Raw genomic sequence first — 19,022 nt, 5'->3', positions numbered from 1 at the left:
AGCTGTTCGGATCTGAAACAGAAATGGGAGAAAGGGGAAGAGAAAAGACACAGACTGTTAAGATGTATCGTATTATGGGCAGGAGATATTTGACATACTGCGAGATAATGGGTAACCTCTTTTTTACCGCAGACAATTTACTACAGATATACTTATTTATCACGGTAAAAAAGTAAAAAATAAACCATCTAGAACGGTAAAATTGACTGAATTAATCCCACCAAATTTATTTTATCACTAGATAATGTTGCCCGTGCTATGCACGGGGCCAATAATATAAATGGTATATTTTGGGGCTAATAACCGAGTTTTTGAAGCGATTGTTTGCGTGGATTAAGGAATAAGTTTTTTATCACAAACCTGTACTTTCTTTGACGTTATTTAAGGCATAATAAGAATACCCACATACAACATTTTTGAAATATTTTATGTTGTCAATTATCATGATTTATAGTATTTTTACGTAATTTTTAAATATAAAAAAAATAAGACAAATAAATTAAAATGGACCCAATATATGTTATTTTTTTTGTCTCAATTTATGTGACACAAATGAAATTTGGAGGGCCGTCCAAAATTTCATATTTTTTTTTAAATGTTTGAAGTTATTAATTATTGTGATTTATAATATTTTTATGTAACTTTAAAATAATGTACAGTACTGGTTACTTTGTCATAATTTATGTGACATGGATAAAATTACAAAATTAACCCTTTTAAAATGTCTTTCAGAAATTTTAAGTTGTTAATTATTATTATTTATAATACCTTTTTGGTAATATTAAAATGATATGTGTTATTTTTTCTGTCCCAATATATGTGAGCCTGATAGAATTCTGAGAGTCAACCTATGTTATTATATAACTTTTAAATATTTTAAATTGGTAATTATTGTAATTTTTAATCCTTTTTAAGTCATTTGTAAATGATATATGTTGCTTCCTTGATTGAGACTTTTCCATTTGTGAGATATATATATATATATATATATATACATATCGTGCTATGCACGGGCCCAATAATATAAATGGTACGTTTTGGGGCTAATAACCGAGTTTTTGAAACGATTATTTGCGTGGATAAAGGAATAAGTTTTTTTTTATCATAAACATGTACTTTCTTTGACGCTATTTAAGACATAATAAGACTACCTACACACAACATTTTTGAAATATTTTATGTTGTCAATTATCATGATTTATAGTATTTTTATGATAGATTCACTTCAAGAATCAGTGAAATTTTTTGTATTTTTTTTCAAAACATATTTTATGTTGTCAATTATCATGATTTATAGTATTTTTACGCAATTTTTAAATATAAAAAAATAAGACAAATAAATTAAAATGGACCCAATATATGTTATTTTTGTTGTTTCAATTTACGTGACGCAAATAAAATTTGGAGGGTCATCGAAATTTTCATATATTTTTTTAAATGTTTGAAGGTATTAATTATTGTGATTTATAATATTTTTATGTAACTTTGAAATAATGTACATTACTGGTCACTTTGTCCTAATTTATGTGATATGGATAAAATTACAAAATTAACCCTTTTAAAATGTCTTTAAGATATTTTAAGTTGTTAATTATTATTATTTATAATACTTTTTTGGTAATATTAAAATGATATGTGTTATTTTTTCTGTCCCAATATATGTGAGTCTAGTAGAATTCTGAGAGTCAACCTATTTTATTATATAACTTTTAAATATTTTAAAGTTTTTTAAGTCATTTGTAAATGATATATGTTGCTTTCTTGATTGAGACTTTTCCATTTGTGAGGTATATATATATATATATATATATATATATATATATATATACATATTCTATATTATTTTAAAAGAGAGTTTATGTCCAAGTTATACTATATAATAAATATAATATATAATATTCAAGAAAGTCTCAATCTTGAATATTATATATTATAGTTGGGTATAAACTTCCTTTTAAAAGTCCCACAAATATAATATATAATATTCAAGATTGGGAAAAGTCTCAATCTTGAATATTATATATTATAATTGCGCCTAAACTCTCTTTTATAATATAGTAGAATTGTTGATCTCTTTTTTTTTTTTTTTTCCATCTAAGTACTTGAATTTAGGTGTGCATTAGACCATTTCCAACCCCACTTTATTTTACTCTTTATTTTCTATATTTGGAGAGTAAGATAGAGAATTGAGTCTCCAATCACTTTCTAAAAAGCTCTCTATTCTCTATTTATAAAGAGGTGAATATTATTTCACTTTTTCATTATTTTAATATTATTCCTACTATTTGTAACTAACATATTATTTCTCATATAAGGTTATTAATTAAATTTCTAATATTCGTAATTCTTTTTAAATATAATATAACATTTTAAAAAATGTATATTATGTAGTATATACTACTTTCAACCCGAATTAACAATATTTTAAATATATTTTTTTTTCAATTTTCGTCCCTTTAAGTGATAATTTGATATTATTATTGATTTTCACTATGAAGAATGCACAAATTTAAAAGATAAAATGAAAATTTTAATTTAAAAATACAATACATGACATAATAATTTAAAGGGATAAGAGTCTGAAAAATACCCTAACTTTGGTTGAATATGCTGTTGCAATACTAAACTTTCATGAGGACCTATTGCCTCCCTAGACTATTTAATACCGTATTTTAAACATATATATTTGCCCACGTGGACATAAAAAATAATGCAAAATTATAAATAGTAATGTGTCCACGTGGGCACATATATACCTTTAAAATACACTATTAAATAGTTCAGGGGGGGAAAAATACGGTATTAAATAGTCTAGGGAGGTAATAGGTCCTCATGAAAGTTTAGTATCGCAAATCTAACCAAAGTTGGGGTATTTTTCAGACCCTTATCCCTAATTTAAATACAAGATAACAATACAATACATAACATAATGATTTTTAAAATCAGAACAATAATTTAGTAATCCGGTAGGTCATTTTCAGATTTAACACTATTCGGTAAAAAGATAGTGTATGATCTAGAGAATTGTTGTGGTTGTGCTTGTGATTGTGGTTGTGCTTGTTGATTTCTTTTTTTAATTTTTCGTAGTTGTTCTTTAAAATTTAGAATAAAATATATTTTTATACTAAAGCATTGATATATTGGGAATTGATTTTTTTTTTTAAAAAAAGACTAGCTATAGATTTATTAAATCAAATCAACTTTCTCTCAACTTATTAATGTAAGTTCGCTCCTTTTTAAAATGATGAATGAATAGCTAAATCCTCTTTGGAAGGATATTTTGTAACTAAATTTAGATGTAATTGGTGTAGTTATATTTTGTAATTAAATTTTAGATGTAATTGTTGTAGTTATGTAATTTTGGATCGTTCATCTAATAAGTAATTACTTGATCAGCATAGTAATTGAGGGGAGCAATTTTACAATATCTATACTCTCAAAGGTGGGATGAGCATTCCTGATAATTCCATGTTATAGTAACTATTAAATGATTTTTCGATTTTTCTTTTTATTTTAAAAAAATAATATTATAAAATTTACATTCTTTGTCTATGTAGATAAGATAATTTGAAGATATTGACCCAAAGAATTTGATCCATGGAGACCACCACAAAAAGAAATACTGTAGTAGTTCCAAGATGAAATATCTAAAAAATAATATTCATCTAGTTTAGATTTTACATGAGAGAAGAAAACTAACTTCCTACCTACCCTTTTTGTATGTACATCGAAAACAACGATGAAGTAAATTAAGCACCTAAACTAAAACTATAGTCATCTCTTTAAAAATATTCATCTAACAAATAGCTACCCAGAGGAACAAAGTTTTGGCTGTCACATTCAACTGTTTTTCTTCTCATTTCTACGACTTTCCTGTGAGAGTTTGAGTGCAAAGATGGAATGAATGTGGGACTAGCAGCAGGTCGATACTCTGGGAGTAGGCGTCCAGAACGATAACGAACTCCACAGGCATTGCATAGGGTCTTTGGACCCAATGGTCCTTCCCTCCATTGTGGTGTCTTTGTTACTTCACAATGTGTGCACCTTTTAAATAAAGGTGACAACGCCATGGCACTTGATAATTTTCTCTTATTTTCCTTTCCACTTTTGGAATCAGAATTCTTCTTGGCTGCAGAAGTTGTACAAGGCATGGGAGCCATCATAAGCCATGGATTCAAAGTTGATGATCGTGCACGCTTGGAGCGACGGCCTTTAGATCCAAAGTTGAAGGATATTGCACTCCTTCCACCAGAACAGGAGCGGTTGTTCTCCAGGACAGAAATTGGACTTCCTGTCTGGAATAGAGCATTCCCTTGGGACTCCAGAAATTCGTTCTGATAGGATAACATCGAGTTAGAATGCTACCACTCGACTATAAGGGATTAAACAAAAATATTGAGAGACAAAAGAATGAAGTTTGAGAGTTCAATTTTCCAACTTTGTCACTGTATAATTTTGAACACATTGTGAAGGTTTAAAAATTCACATAAGCATTCCACAAGGAGGAGAATAAATTTGATATTAAACAACCAAGTGTTATCAAAGACGAAAGGTGAAGGCTTCTGCTCTGAGATCCGTTGGGGATTTAAGCACAAAGAAGTGTGGCATATATGAGAAAAAACATAAATATATATGTATGTGTCGTCCAAAACTAATCATTATAAGCATGAATAACAAAAGTATCGTCTCTTTATGATTACACTCATTAGCATGAAAAAGTATGTCTTAAAAACTTGATGACGATACTGAAGCATCCGTTTAGCGAAGCTAAGAGCTCAATATGTTTTGAACTTCGATTTTAGAGAGATTGTTCATCGAGTCACACAAAGACAAGCAAAAAGAGAATAAAGGAAGAGAGAATTAATAACCAATAGGTACATATAATACAATCTTACAATGTCATCCTTCAACATGATAAATTGACTATGGAGCTTTAGTAGTCAAGGTAAGCATACATTAATTACTTATCAATATCTTGTCTTTTCTTTGTATTTGTACGAAAACAAGTTTGTTAAAAGAAAACAAAAGTAGAGAAAACAAGTTTCAAAAGTGTATTTCCACGTTAATTATCTTTTAACCAAATTCCATCACATCACATTTCACCCACCCTTGTCCTCATAGCCCCATACCTTGCTTTATTGTTATATAGCAAGGAGCAACACACATAGTTTTTGAAATTAATAAAATAAACTAAGTTAAACCGGTCAACGAGACAAAAAGTAAATTCATAAGGGAGTAACAAATCCACAAATGTTGAGATATTCCATTGTTACACAAACTATCAAAATTTTCTAAAAGTATTTAAAAATAAAATTAAAAGTTATTTCAAAGTTAAGACATTATCTTTTTAAATTTAATAATTAATTTGAAATTGAAATGTTTCTGATGTTAAGACACCGCATATCCCATTCTCCCCGCGAAACACATATACTAATAGACACTAGTATCATCTTAATATTCACCAAGAAACCATACCCCATTCTCGTTGGGGAACACCGGAAAAAATAGACACTAACATCTTAATATTCACCAAGTTCACCAGCTTCATCTACTTCCAAAATTTCTAACTACATAGACAAACACAAATCATTCTAGTCCCAAAGTTTTCATTAACAATATGTTACAGTGAAATTTCAACCAAACAATTTTATTCAACCATATTAATTTTATGAATTATTTTGCAATCAAGAGTAATAACATATTATCATAAATTATTTTGCAATCAAGAATGAGGTATGGTTGATTAGCTTTTAGCTTTGAATTTCCAAGCAAGAATTTCATTATCTCCAAATGTATGTTTATATAGATTAATGTACGATACACAATCCGACAAATGTTTAGATATTCGATAAGTTATTATTGGTTATTGTTTTAAATTTGTTTTTCAAGTGAGTCAATTGTTAAGCAAACTATTAAAACTATCAAAATTATTCTAAAAGTATTTAAAAATATGAATTTAAACTATCAAAATCATTCTAAAGTCTAAAAGTATTTAAAATATAATTTAAACTATGAAGTACAAAACTATTTATTCTATCTCCCCCACCCAACTCCTATCCTTAACTATCACATCCGTGCCACCTCTATCCTCAACTATCACGCCCGCCCAACTCCTATCCTTAACTATCAAACCCGTGCCACCTCTATCCTTAACTATCACACTCGCCCAACTCCTATCCTTAACTATCAGACCCGTGCCACCTCTATCCTTCACTATCACACCCGCCCAACTCCTATCCTTAACTATCCGCCCCGCCCAACGCCTATCCTTAACTATCCGCCCTACCCAACTCCTATCCTTAACTATCACACCCGTGCCACCTCTATCCTTAACTATCACACCCGCCCAACTCCTATCCTTAACTATCAGACCCGTGCCACCTCTATCCTTAACTATCCGCCCCGCCCAACTCCTATCCTTAACTATCACACCCGTGCCACCTATTACTACAAAGTAGATTTTTTTGAAAAAGAAGAAAGATAAACCAAGGCCAAGTTAAAACTCACAGGAGCATTGGTCATACGACGATCCTCCAAACAGCTATTCGCAATATCCAAAGGTAAACTCATAAGAGTTTCCGAAGGAATTGGCCCAAATAATTCACCATATACGGTCGCATCCCAATCTTCCTCGAGTACGTCTGCTTCCAAATTTTGCATTGAAAAATCCAAACCATTCAGTATGCTCTCAAAGTCTTCATCAACCACATGCTCCATTGAAATTCCATCCATATAATTTTGTTCAACCATATTAATCTTCTGAGTAATATATACAACACAATAAACAGTAATTAGAACTATATATACTATTACAAAAAGTATGTGCAACCAATGGAAAAGTCTAATTTTGCAAACAAGAATTTGTATACTTTATTTATACACATGCATAATCCATGTCTCTAATATCTCACCTTTTATCACTGCTGTAATATGTGAAACCTAAATTGCTAAGTTCAAATTAAAGAAATTAAAAGGAAAAAGTAGTGCTATATACATGTATATATAGTGTAGGTTTATTATGTAACGTATTCAAATATTATACGAAGCATACGCGTGTGCAATACCTAGTAGGTAAGTTAGAAGGCCAATACTACTTAATCCTACCAAAAATAGGAGTCTATTCAGATTCTAAGTATCAATGTATCTTCTCATTTATCCTCAAAACTTTTTAATAAATAAGCACAAGTAAAATACTTAAAAACTCATTATATTATATTGTTATTAAAAGTAATAAATAAGTTTCGGATTTGGCATCCCACAAAGATACGGGTTGCCAAAAAAAACAAACACCAAGATCATATTCAAACCTTATTTTAGCCTTGATGTGTCCTAAGATTGGAAAATTCCGAAAATTTTAAAACCTGATTATATATCATGTTTGGCCATAAAAGTTTAAAAAAATTCGAAATTTGAAAAACATACACAACGATTATTTTCACTTCTAATCACTAATGAACATGCAAAAGGAATTCATCCCAACAAAGAAAGGCGATTCTGTAACCGAGAGATTAAAATTCAAGACATGTAGTTAAGGCTAAAGTTACCGTGGTACAAGCCTATAGAATATAGTCGTTTCAATTTATATTCATGATCAAACACAATGCCAATATCATTGAAAACAAAATCTACGTTTTCTCAAATTTCACAATTTTCTGGCCTCCAACATACCCGAAACTCCCCACAGTAAAATTTCGCCCAATTCTCTGAATTGAAAATAATGCAGGTGAAGAAAATAGGCAAAAGATTTCAATTACAAAAAGTAAACACACCGTTACAAAGTTGGAAGGTGAATTGGGTAAAGATGGAGCTTTTTGCATGTCCAAAAATGTCCGCCTTGAGGATTCCATTACTGATTGCACTGCACTTTCTGGAGGTTTTGCAGAGGAAATAGGTGTTGGGGATTTGTAGATTTTGGTGAAATAATAAATGAAGATAGAAAACGTTACATAACTTAGGTAGTCGGCGGAGCATGTGATTGTTTTGGAGGAGTGACACACTATTTATTTCATCCTTCACGCTTTTCTTCACGCCTTAGGGGCCCTACAACCGGTGATGATACCCCTCCTCAATCTTCACTCTATTTATCGTGCTTAAAATAAATAAAAAAATGAAAATATATATTTCATCCCACTCAATTTTTATGACACCATACAATACCACTTGGCATAAAAATAAATAAATAAATAAAAAGGATTTTTTAAAAAAAAATTGTGATCGAAAAAAGTTCACCGTGATTATTTATGTGGCCACAGTTTTTTTAATTAATAAGAATAATATAAAAAATTTAAAGTTAAATTATTTCAATGGTTGAAAGTACTTCCCCCATCTTATATTAGTTGATTTTTTTTATATGCATATTAAGAAATCATAAATAAAAATATAATTTTACTAATTCACCCCTTAAAAAACTTTTTGAGAATTTTTCGATCAAATGTGAACACTTAAAAAAAATTTAATTGTAAGAGTAATATAGGAAAATATTTAATTAATAGTTTCTTAATTAGTAAGGTGGACAACTAATATGAGATAATTATTTTTAGTAAAATAATCAACTAATATGAGACGAAGGAAATAATAATTTTTTTAGACGGACTAAAAAAAAAGGTGCCAAGTAAATTAGTCTAACAGGAGTATTAACTAAAGAGATAAGTCGTAGAAGACCTTTTCATCTATGGTGAAATTATAAATTACTACTACATAATTGAATTACAAGAGTATCTTATTATTTTCTTGAACTTAATTTTTTTTCGTAGCATGTATATTCCTAAACAATATGAGAGTACTATTACATTCAGAACTTAAATTTTTTGTATTATTTAAATTCTCTGAAATATTTTGATTCGATTTTTGTTGCTATTTTAATGCAGTTTTCGGTGACTGCTGTTTTGGTGTAATTTTTCTGTACTTTTGATGCAATGACATGAACAAGAATAGTAACTTACAAGTTTTATATGCTAAACAATATGATTTCAATTTACTATTAGATGTAAAATTGAAAGAAAAAAAAAAAACATATTCTCACAATGGAGTTTACTGATAGTTAGAAACAGAAATATTGTGCAAACTATACATCTGAGACCAATGCAGAAGACATTTGATTGAGTCAAAGAATAGTCACTTTGTAAAGCTTTTGCACTTTCTATATAGGCATCATCCATTTTGCCCTGTAGCAAGCTTATATAAAATGGAAGATTTTTTTTTTTTTTGAGATATACAAGATCACGGTTTCACTTGAACAGCTTTAGAGATGTCCAGATGGTTAAGACGACATGTTGCAAGAAGATATTCGGGAAGCTCCTCCGGGGTGTTGGCCTGTGAAGAAGTCAAAAAAATGGTTAATACGCGTTCCAAGAAGATACTCTATACGCTTTGTCATACTCATTGAAATTCTATGCAATTGTCAATATTGGCGCCTTACACAATTCAAGCCATATATGCTTTAAATGGAGAAGGGGACATGAACGTTTACCTGGATAAGAAACGCCATTTCAATGACAAGATTGTTTAGATATCCAACAACAAGGCTTACAACTCCCCTTGCCACAGTAGAAGAACCAACATTGATATCAAGCTGAAAGATCACAAAACTTTTTTAGGTCCACTATGAGAAAAAATTTCGATGTTTCACTATGGAGGGGTTTGAATGTCAATGCACTTATTATTCTAAAAATAGTTCAATTTTACTTTTGCAAAAGAAAAGATATAGAACTTCTGCAGTAGTGGAAGCAATTCATTCCCAAAGATAATGAAAATGGGCACATTTAACTGCACCAACTATAGTAGCTAACATGCAAACAAAATTAAAGCATCATTTCCTGTAGAAAAATTCTCTTGAAATTTACCTCCAAGTAGTTCTTTCCCCGAAAATAATTAATTTCAAGCGCTGGACCTACAAGGCATGCTTTCTTTCCAACACTCTGCTTGACTATCCATGGTCCCTGACAAGTAAATAGGAGTAAATACCACAACCTCTGATCTTTTTAAAATGATAAAATTGTTAAATACTTGTGTTATGCTGATTAAAGCACATTGTCCAACCGAAAAAACCAAGCAAGAAAACACGGAAGCATTACAACAAAGAGGGGACTCTCGGATGACATGAACTTTGGGAAAATAATGTATGCATGCAGTATCCATCTGACCATCTTTTTGGATTTCTCCATGATCATCTATATAATTTCTTGGGTAGTTGCAAAATTTGACCACTGAGAAGTAAAAAGTATCATTGTTTCGGAATAGAGAAAGTAAACTGGGGTGGGGTTGGGGGTTTGCTTAAAGATTTATTAGTTATATTTACCAAAGAAGGGTTCAGTTTTCCTTCGTGAGAGCAACTTGTTTCTGTGCAGTATTTATCTGCAAGCTCAAAGGTTATTAAAGGAAAAAAGTGCTACCACCAACCATTACCAAAAGCATAGATCAGTGCAAAGGCCACAAGACTGCTGGCATGCCATAGCTTTTTGCTAACTCATTAAACAACTTAAATAAAAATAAATATTATTAAACCTTGTAAAAAAGTGATTATGTTCAATCTCAATGATCAGAATACAAACCTTGGATATGTATGGTATGAGCTTGAACCTTGAATTTCTAAAAGCATCATCCCCTTTGACAAAACTCTCCAGCAAGGGCGCGTTTTCTATAGGAGTGTCCATCATATAGTAGAGAGCAAGAGTGTATGTTGTTGAACCTGGTACCTGAATGTAAGGCATGTTCAACTAAATGAACTCTTTGGAACTCCAAAGGAAAGCAGAAAAGGTATATAAAGGAAGCAAGAGAATATACCTGTATGTTCACAATGAAGAAAAATTCTGGACCACCCTTAGCTGCATATTTCTGCAGATAAAAGTTGGTAAGCAGCAGGTTTATAAACGACATGTGTATGTATGTTCATTGTCTTCACACAGAATAAGAGAAGCAACCTGAACAATGCTCCCAGGACGACCACCAAGATCATCTTCTCGCTTGTCAGACTTCAGCCAATCTGCAGCAACCATTTGCATCAACGTGCCTTTAGCCTTAATCTGTAACAGAGCCACACAACCAGTAAATTACATAAAATTAGGACAACACACATAACTTTGCTATACAATTTTGGACTAAACAAATTTTGACATGAGTTAGGGAAAGAGCCCACAATATCTCATGCATGCTATCATAGCAGATACTAGCCAAGAAGCCTGCAGATTTTTTGAAGTAAAGTTTCCATGCTGGTATGCCATTTTAGACATATTTTATTGACAGGAATCACAAACAATGGAGTTTTGTTTAATGCAATTTAACCAACACTCGATTGTGGTACAGCAAGATGTGGCTTTTGCCGAGAGTGATCAGTAGGTAAGGTTCAAAAAATTAATCAGACAGCAGGAACATCAAACCACAGGTATCAATTTAACAAAGGAAAGCATTTCTAGTTTCCAAGGTCAAATGAATCAGAGATGGACCACACAAAAATGAATCAGAACATGCTTATGGGAAAAATAAGACAGCTATGAAATCCCACCTTCTTACGATCTTCTAGATAAGTCTCTCCCCGAATAAGAAAAGTTGACGGATCTGTTTGGGCCCAACTGCAAGGCAAATTAAAAGTTGGATCTTTTGGAAGAGTGGACCCATAGTGGCACAACAATGCATCTTCCTTTGCCTTTTCATGCAGATCTACATAACCCCGCTTGTGAACTGAAGTGGGAAAGGAATATCAATCCTCAGAACTTCAACATTTCCATTAATTGAGTTTTTCGAAATAGCAATACAGATCAAACTCACCAGCCAGATCATGCAACTTTTTCACAAAACCAGCAGCAGATGATAATCTGGCATGCCGTGTGTCCTAAAACAAGATAAAAAAAACATAAAGATCATTCTCAAGGAAATCCCAGAGGAACTGATCTGCATTCTGCAACAAGATGATGGGTCTAGGCAAGAGGGGATAAGGTCAAAAACGACAACTACATTAGGGTTTAATGAAGGGAATCAGGAACTACTCGAGAGAAATGGAGCTTTTCTTTGGGGGTGGGGGTAAGAAAATGAACTTTATTGTATTAACATTGTTGACGTCCTAAGACATGGAAGTCATAAGAGACTGCATATTTATTGGATTCAAGTGTATATGCTTTAAAAACCGGATAAAGACTTAAACTAACCACAAAAAAACATACAGTGCCATTCAAGTAGAAGTTAGTTGAAAGAAAGTTTCACATCTTTCATTAGTAGTAGCAATATATAGACATGCTTATATCATGAAAGTCATGCCTCATGTAGCCTCCTGCATTTATGAAAAGCAACCTGCTCATAGAATAGCTCCCAAAGATTATGGTTTAAGCAGGTAATACCTGAGAGTACATCTCTGGGCCAAAATCAGAAGGCCAGCCATTTTCCGACTGGTCATAATCAAGTGGTTCAGAGACATCAAAAAACTCATCTGATGCATCATTTAACCCCATCAAGCTTGCATGTTCAGAAGGTGATTTAGCGACTTCTTCTTCCATATCTGCTATATTCTTCCCATTTTCCACTATGGTTTGTATTTCAACCTTAACTTCTTCAATTTGTTGCAGTCTTTTGTCTCTCACATGCTCCTCCAAAAAATACGAGGACGAGCAATCTCCTAATTTTGCTATAAAAAGCTCCCTCAAAGCTGTAAATCACAGGTTGAGCCCCCATGAGCAGTCATAATGTGCAAACATGAATAAAAGTAACAAATATGAAACTAGATCTTGCAGTAAAAACACACCAGCGAGTCTCCCTAGCATGTGGATTGTTATATATCTGGCTGAAGATGTTTGTAAGTTAGATTTCCAGAATCTCCAATCAATAGCAAGCATATGCTTGACTACTGACTGCTTCTTTTGATTCACAGGTGATATTACATAGCCTCCACCTGCAATGATTAGCAAAGTATATCTATAATGTGCAGTACAAAGGGTAGTCTTGTGCAAGAAACATGTGCAGTAGAAGCATATGACTGATGCTATGTAACAATAAAATTATCAACCATGCATCATTAGGAGAAATTAGGAATCCATGCACTATGAGATAGCTCTTCCATGTAAAATTACACATCCATAACAGCTAGAGTGACAAAATGAACTTTATATTCGCTCTACGTTGTAGGCATACATTACTTTTAAGGCAGGCACGAACATAGCCCTTCTGACATGGACACTTCTGATGAAACACCGAATGGTATAGAATAACTGCAAGAGTAAATAGATAGGTCAACGCTCAGACCGAGCAGTTTTAAAAAGCACCCAAAACCAATTAACAAACATTGGTACCATATGTTCCGTCATCCTCCCTTCTCCAATAGCGCTGCAAAAGAAGATCTCTTTTTCTCATACTCCTGCAACAACTTATGTCAAATATAAACCCTAACAAAGTACAAACAGTTTGGAAAGTGAATATCTAGCATGTGCCTGACCAAGGTAGCCAATCCCGACGTAGAAGCTTATGAACAATATCTGTGTGACCATCAAGGTGTTCAATGACACTACCCTTGTAATGACAGAAATCCCATCTGCAGAGTAAAAAGCATAACACTATAAGGATACAATGAGTATATAACAGAGATCCCATCTGCAGAGTAAAATACAAAATACTTTAAGGATACAATTATTTCTTATTTTCAGTCTCCCGCATAGGAAGGCAATGAAAGCTGCACTTAGATTAATTTTACAATATGCCATGTACTTGACATCTAAGCAGCTATATTCTTTTGTGCTAGACAAATTCTTTCAAGAACTAAGGAGCAAAGAAATGCAGGCATATTCTTTCAAGAACTAATGAACAAAGAAATGCAGCCCTTTATACTTATCCAAGTCTTAGTTATACTTTGAACGCAAAGAGATACTAATTTTAGTAGCAATGAAGTTTCTGCAGAAGAAGCTTGTATGAAGATTTTTGGTTAAAGACTTTGCAACTCACTCCGATCTTGAAGGACCAAGTGACATGAGTGTTTGAAAAATGGCTTCTGAAGTTCCATCAACTACACCAACAGCCATTATTGCAGGGTGATCATTCCACTGCACAACATGGTACAAGTTCAGTAACATGAGCTTGTAGATTTACTGCCTTAGGGGCTGACAATATTAGGTTACCTTCCCATGAGATTCCCTATCCTTAGCTTCCTTAAATAGCCGAAGACCTGCATACCCAAGCAATTTAAGGACAATTGGCAAAAGAGAACAACAAAAGGAGAGGAAGCGACCATTTAGCAATGAAATCAGAGAAATGATCTTAGAAATGTTCTAAGATAAAGCCAACCATGTCTCCTTCCCCGCAAGAGAACTAAATAAGGAATTGAAAGAACTTATTGTAACAGAAATTCTTAATGGACCCTCAAGGATGAAAAAAATATCATAAGAGCAAAAATCCTACATGGAATATCAGCTTCTCAAACATAAAAATCATTAGAACCTACCATTCTGACAACCAAATATTGTCCAGGACGACGGTGCAACAACATCAGATGTCGTAGCATCTGCAACTGAGGATGAACAGAAAGTCCAAGCAATGGAATTCCGATGATGAGATTTGTTGGAACAATTTAACCTGTGTGGCAAAAAGGAAAAAAAAAAGAGAGGAGAAATTAGCAAGAGACAAGCAACAGATCACAGATGCTTGTACAAAGAATAAATATTTGCAAGATCCTTAGCAAAGTAACATATTGATATACCAAATGAAAATACCTCAAAGACTGCGAGTCACGCCTTGGACGATCAACTGCAGTTCTTTTATTCATGTCTGCCTACAATTATTCATTATCATCAGTTGCCAACGAAGGGAGACGTTACCGGCTCATATTGATTACTATATACCTTTAAAGCTGCTTCCTGCAGGGCCTGGATCCATCTTGCTGCTTCCTCAGGACTGTTTGCTCCTAACTATTGTTTGTAAATTTTCTTTAGACACTCATTGGTCTCAAAAATTAAAAGCTGAAACAGGGTAAAGGATAATTTCCACACCTTCAACTGATCATTATGATTTGAGGCATTGTATAGAGTAAATATAAACACAACCTGGGAGAATGCAGAAGTAACAAAACCAGAAAGTATCAGTAAAGAAGTCAATGCATTTAATGATAGAAACTCAGACAGAACAAATAGTCTCTGCCATGTATTGGAACTGGGATAAGGATCATACTTTTCTTTGAATGCTCTCTCTCCCATTGTCTGTCACCCTAATGCAGGAATCAATAACAGCACTTCTAACAGGATCCTACGAAAAAAATAAAAAAAATCAACAAGACATATTACAGAGAGTCATGATAATATGGCAAACAAATAATTCCAAGAAGGCACTAAGTATGGGATGAAGCATATCTGGCGCTAATATGGTTATATGGAGAGGGAGAGAAATAAAAAAACTTTTGACAGCTTCGAAACCACCATTTTATACCGGCACTTCTCCGACTATCAATGAAGTAATATACAATTCAAGATATTCAGAAAGTGCTTGAAAAAAAAAATATCCCGAGATAATAACTAAGACTAACAAATTGAAACGGAGGAATACTACATTAAAAAGAACATTGCCCACTTTCCTGACTCAGAAAAATCATACTTACTCTATTTCAATATGTTTGTCTTACTTAACTTTTTAGTCTTACCTTTTTAGTCTGTTTAAAAAAGAATATCTCTTTCCTTTTTCGGCAACTCCTTAATTTCAACTTTCTACGTGAAATGATTAAAGATCACAAAATTAAATGACATTTTGGTACATTCTACGTAGATTTAATTTAAGACCACAAGATTCTCAAGTCTTATAAACTTTTTGACAAGTTAAAACGATACAAACAAATCGAAACGGATGGAGTACAAGTGTTAGCATGGAGCTCGGGCCTCGAGGCTACATGCATCTACAATGTATGTGTTTGTGCTAGTAAAATTCCAAGCACATTAACACAAAGAATTGGGTGCAGCATTACTTGCCTCTGATCAAATTAAAAATAACATAGCACACTAAAAAATCAAATTACAAGTTGGCAAGAACTTCTTATCAATTAAACTTAAGCCACTTATATCAAATGCTAAACCTGTAAAGTTCACAAAACAACCATTTAAACACACAATTGAACTTAACCCAAATTGTTTATCAATTAGCATACAGAGAGCGAGTGAGAGAATGATAAACCTCAATGTTTGTAACTGGGTTTGATTTATAGCTCTTGAAAAGAAGATCGTGAAGAACAAAGTAGCGTTTCCTCGAATACTGAAGCCCAAACCGATTAGACCGAATTAGATATAACCACCCTTCCATTCTACAAGAATCGTTCTGGGAAACCCCCATTTCAAAATTTATCTAACACCCACTACTCAAAATTACTCAAGGATAACACTTCCACTTCAATTTCCCCGACTTATAGAACAAAATTCTTCAAAGTTCAAACAACACTTACACACCCACATACAAGAATTTATTGTTTGTATCCCTAAATTCCGGTTCAGTGAAGAAAACTTAAATGGGAATCAGAGATTCAATGCATTAGTCTTTATGTCTTTGTATGATGATTGATTTGCCGGTGCCGGTATGGGCTCTCTCTTTCTCTGTATTTTCTGTCAAACTATATACTCGAAAAAAAAGTTATAAAGGCAACTGAATTTGCGCGTAAGAGAGACAAAAGTTTGGAAGCGGAAATTATTTGAAAAGTTATATGACTGTTTTGCCCTTTTTCCATTTTTTAAAAAAGGATTATAAGTTAAATAATTTATTTAATTTGAGATTATAAGTTATAAAATTTCTTTAATTGAAAAGATTAGAGGATAATTAAGTAAATTTGTGAGGCAATGCACACTTATTAAGAAAAATATTTAAGGACATAACTTAGATTATATTTTTCACTATTGCCCTTGGTGAAATCATAAATATAATTTTATAAGTACTGTGATTTATGTCTTGAAAAATATAAAACTTCATTTAAGGAAAAGACAAATATGAAAAAAAATTCAAACATTCATCTTGAACTTTATACAATTTAATTATTTTGAACAATTAAAAAAACCTCTATTAATATAGGAAGAAGTATACCACAATCATGTGATTATTTGTTACATACAAAAGGTGGGATTGATTATTTTTATCTAAGACTTGAATAAATCTTTGATGTAAGTTAAGTAAAGCTATACTTTTATTTTTGGCCATACGGTATTATTTATGTTGATTAAGTTCACACAAATTAGAGGTTTTATGTTAGTGGTGGAAGAACAAGTGAAAAGAAGGATAAAATGACTTGAACGTTGAGATAACATGTTACGTGGCGTTCACCTTATTAAAATGTCATTGCTAATACTTGAAATTATATGTTGTTCAATTTATACCATCCTAACAAAAAAAGGTTATATTTGAACCATTTAGATAACAAGAGTAATATTTTTGGACTAGTATAATAAAGGATAAAATTGATTATTTTTATAGCAAGTTGTATCTTCTCCCCAATATTGAAAAATAAAGAAAAAGAAAATCCCATTAAATAAGGACTTATACGTAATTCTAGTCTAGTTGAATCAGTTCAATTCAGTTTTTTTTTTAAAAAAGAAAAAGAAAAAGAAAGGCACATTAATTAGGACCCATATACGTAAAACTGTCTAAAACTGACAACGTGTTTAGGTGGTAGTCTCTTTCATTTTCCTCTTTAGTTATTTGGACTAATTATCAAAATAAAGATGCAAAGTGGTAAATTAAGTGAATAAAGTCACAAGTGTAAAGGTCAGTTCAATAGTAAAAACTTATAAGTTCACGTAAAGATAATATTCAATGATACAAGTGTTTTAATAAACGTAGAATCTTTAACTTCTTCCTATTGTTTTTCTGTACAGGTAATTTACAATTTTACATAAGTAACACAGTATGAAATTTATTCTCAATTACATATATAGGTTTATTTAGTTTTTGGATGTGCAAATAAATTATCTATTGATACACTTAATGGTACAATGTATTTAAAAATAAAAATAAAATAAAACGTGCAGACTTGACTCAAATTGATAACATACCAGAGAAATAGATATAGGATTTAATTAAGCTTTATGAATTCAACATTTAATATTCTTATCATTAAACTCATTGTGTCTTTAAAATTATAGATTCATGTATAATATTATTACCACTTCAGTAAATATTGTTTTATATATAAGCTTGTGCACTGCGCCAAAAATACTATATTCAGAGAAATCCGACAGCAAAGGGCTAAATCTGCCTTTATCATAGAGTATTTTAAAATTGTTTTAGCTAAGTGAATGCTATATAATCAATAGTTTGACGAAACGAGTATGAAGATGATGAAGTGATAATACGAAGCTAGGTCTACTGCCTTTGCTCGTTTGTATATCGGTTTACTAATTTGTTCAATGAAACTCCTCTAGACTTGTTTGAATAGTATTTTTTTGTCCTCTGTTATCTACATCCAAAAATAAATCAAATATCATAGTAATAATATATAATAATTTTTTCTATTAAAAGAACAAAAGATCATTTTTTAATATATCCATGCCCCACATAGGCCATTTATAAACAGGTAGGAAACCCATCACATTTAATCCCCTAACCAAATAACATGTTTTCAAGATAATGCATCAAACATACATTCAAACTCTCATGTCCCTCCAAAATATTGTAGACAAAAAAGATAAAAAAAATAATAATTAGAAAATTACAACTTTGTAGCTTGGTATTTCTGTTGTCCTTTAATCAACTTCTTGTCATTTTACGAATTTTGGAAGATTGCAAAGTTAGTTAATACATCTTAGAACATGATATTTAAAATCAGACAAATAAATTAAAACGAAGGAATTGAGTACATTCATCTGCTATCGATTAACGTGGCTTCAAAAGTATTATTATATTCTATAAATTTTAAGTGCTTCAACGTGGACATAAAAGTCACAGAAACAATTTAATATTATATGGAAACAAATCATTTACTATTTACTAAAAAGATAAGGAAAAACATTAAATTGGAAGCAACAAGTAGTTGTAGCCTGTTTGACCAAAAATAAAGAGTTATAGAATGATTGGTTGGTTATGGGAGT

General features: G+C 31.9%; 2 protein-coding genes across 4 annotated transcripts; both read right to left on the bottom strand.

Moving 5' to 3' along the window:
- Positions 1–3,766: 3,766 nt before the first annotated feature.
- LOC125807850 (GATA transcription factor 11-like) lies at positions 3,767–6,750 on the bottom strand. Its single transcript, XM_049487584.1, has 2 exons — positions 6,508–6,750; positions 3,767–4,334 (listed from the first exon to the last, which is right to left on the bottom strand). Exons 1-2 carry the CDS (start codon positions 6,748–6,750, stop codon positions 3,783–3,785), a joined length of 795 nt encoding a protein of 264 aa, XP_049343541.1. The 3' UTR covers positions 3,767–3,782.
- Positions 6,751–9,089: 2,339 nt separating this feature from the next.
- LOC125807484 (protein ENHANCED DISEASE RESISTANCE 2-like) lies at positions 9,090–16,527 on the bottom strand. Of its 3 annotated transcripts, none has more exons than XM_049487204.1 (21): positions 16,129–16,527; positions 15,139–15,213; positions 14,961–15,014; positions 14,814–14,879; positions 14,685–14,743; positions 14,417–14,547; positions 14,094–14,140; positions 13,921–14,018; positions 13,418–13,513; positions 13,275–13,339; positions 13,122–13,193; positions 12,731–12,877; positions 12,330–12,634; positions 11,764–11,827; positions 11,501–11,676; positions 10,920–11,021; positions 10,783–10,833; positions 10,551–10,694; positions 9,843–9,938; positions 9,470–9,571; positions 9,090–9,312 (listed from the first exon to the last, which is right to left on the bottom strand). In XM_049487204.1, exons 1-21 carry the CDS (start codon positions 16,282–16,284, stop codon positions 9,220–9,222), a joined length of 2,199 nt encoding a protein of 732 aa, XP_049343161.1. In that variant the 5' UTR covers positions 16,285–16,527; the 3' UTR covers positions 9,090–9,219. The 3 variants fall into 3 exon arrangements, with proteins under 3 accessions (XP_049343161.1, XP_049343163.1, XP_049343162.1); XM_049487206.1 differs by having other exon boundaries at positions 9,211–9,312; positions 14,685–14,739; positions 16,129–16,287; XM_049487205.1 differs by lacking the exon at positions 16,129–16,527 and having other exon boundaries at positions 9,211–9,312; positions 14,685–14,739; positions 15,139–15,303.
- Between the last annotated feature and the right edge of the window lie 2,495 nt (positions 16,528–19,022).

Source organism: Solanum verrucosum, unplaced genomic scaffold (genome assembly GCF_900185275.1).
Source record: "Solanum verrucosum unplaced genomic scaffold, falcon-dt-bn FXZP01000183.1, whole genome shotgun sequence".
NCBI lineage: Eukaryota > Viridiplantae > Streptophyta > Magnoliopsida > Solanales > Solanaceae > Solanum > Solanum verrucosum.
The sequence above is the reverse complement of the archived record's forward strand: the minus strand, read 5'-3'. Positions and strand labels throughout refer to the sequence as shown.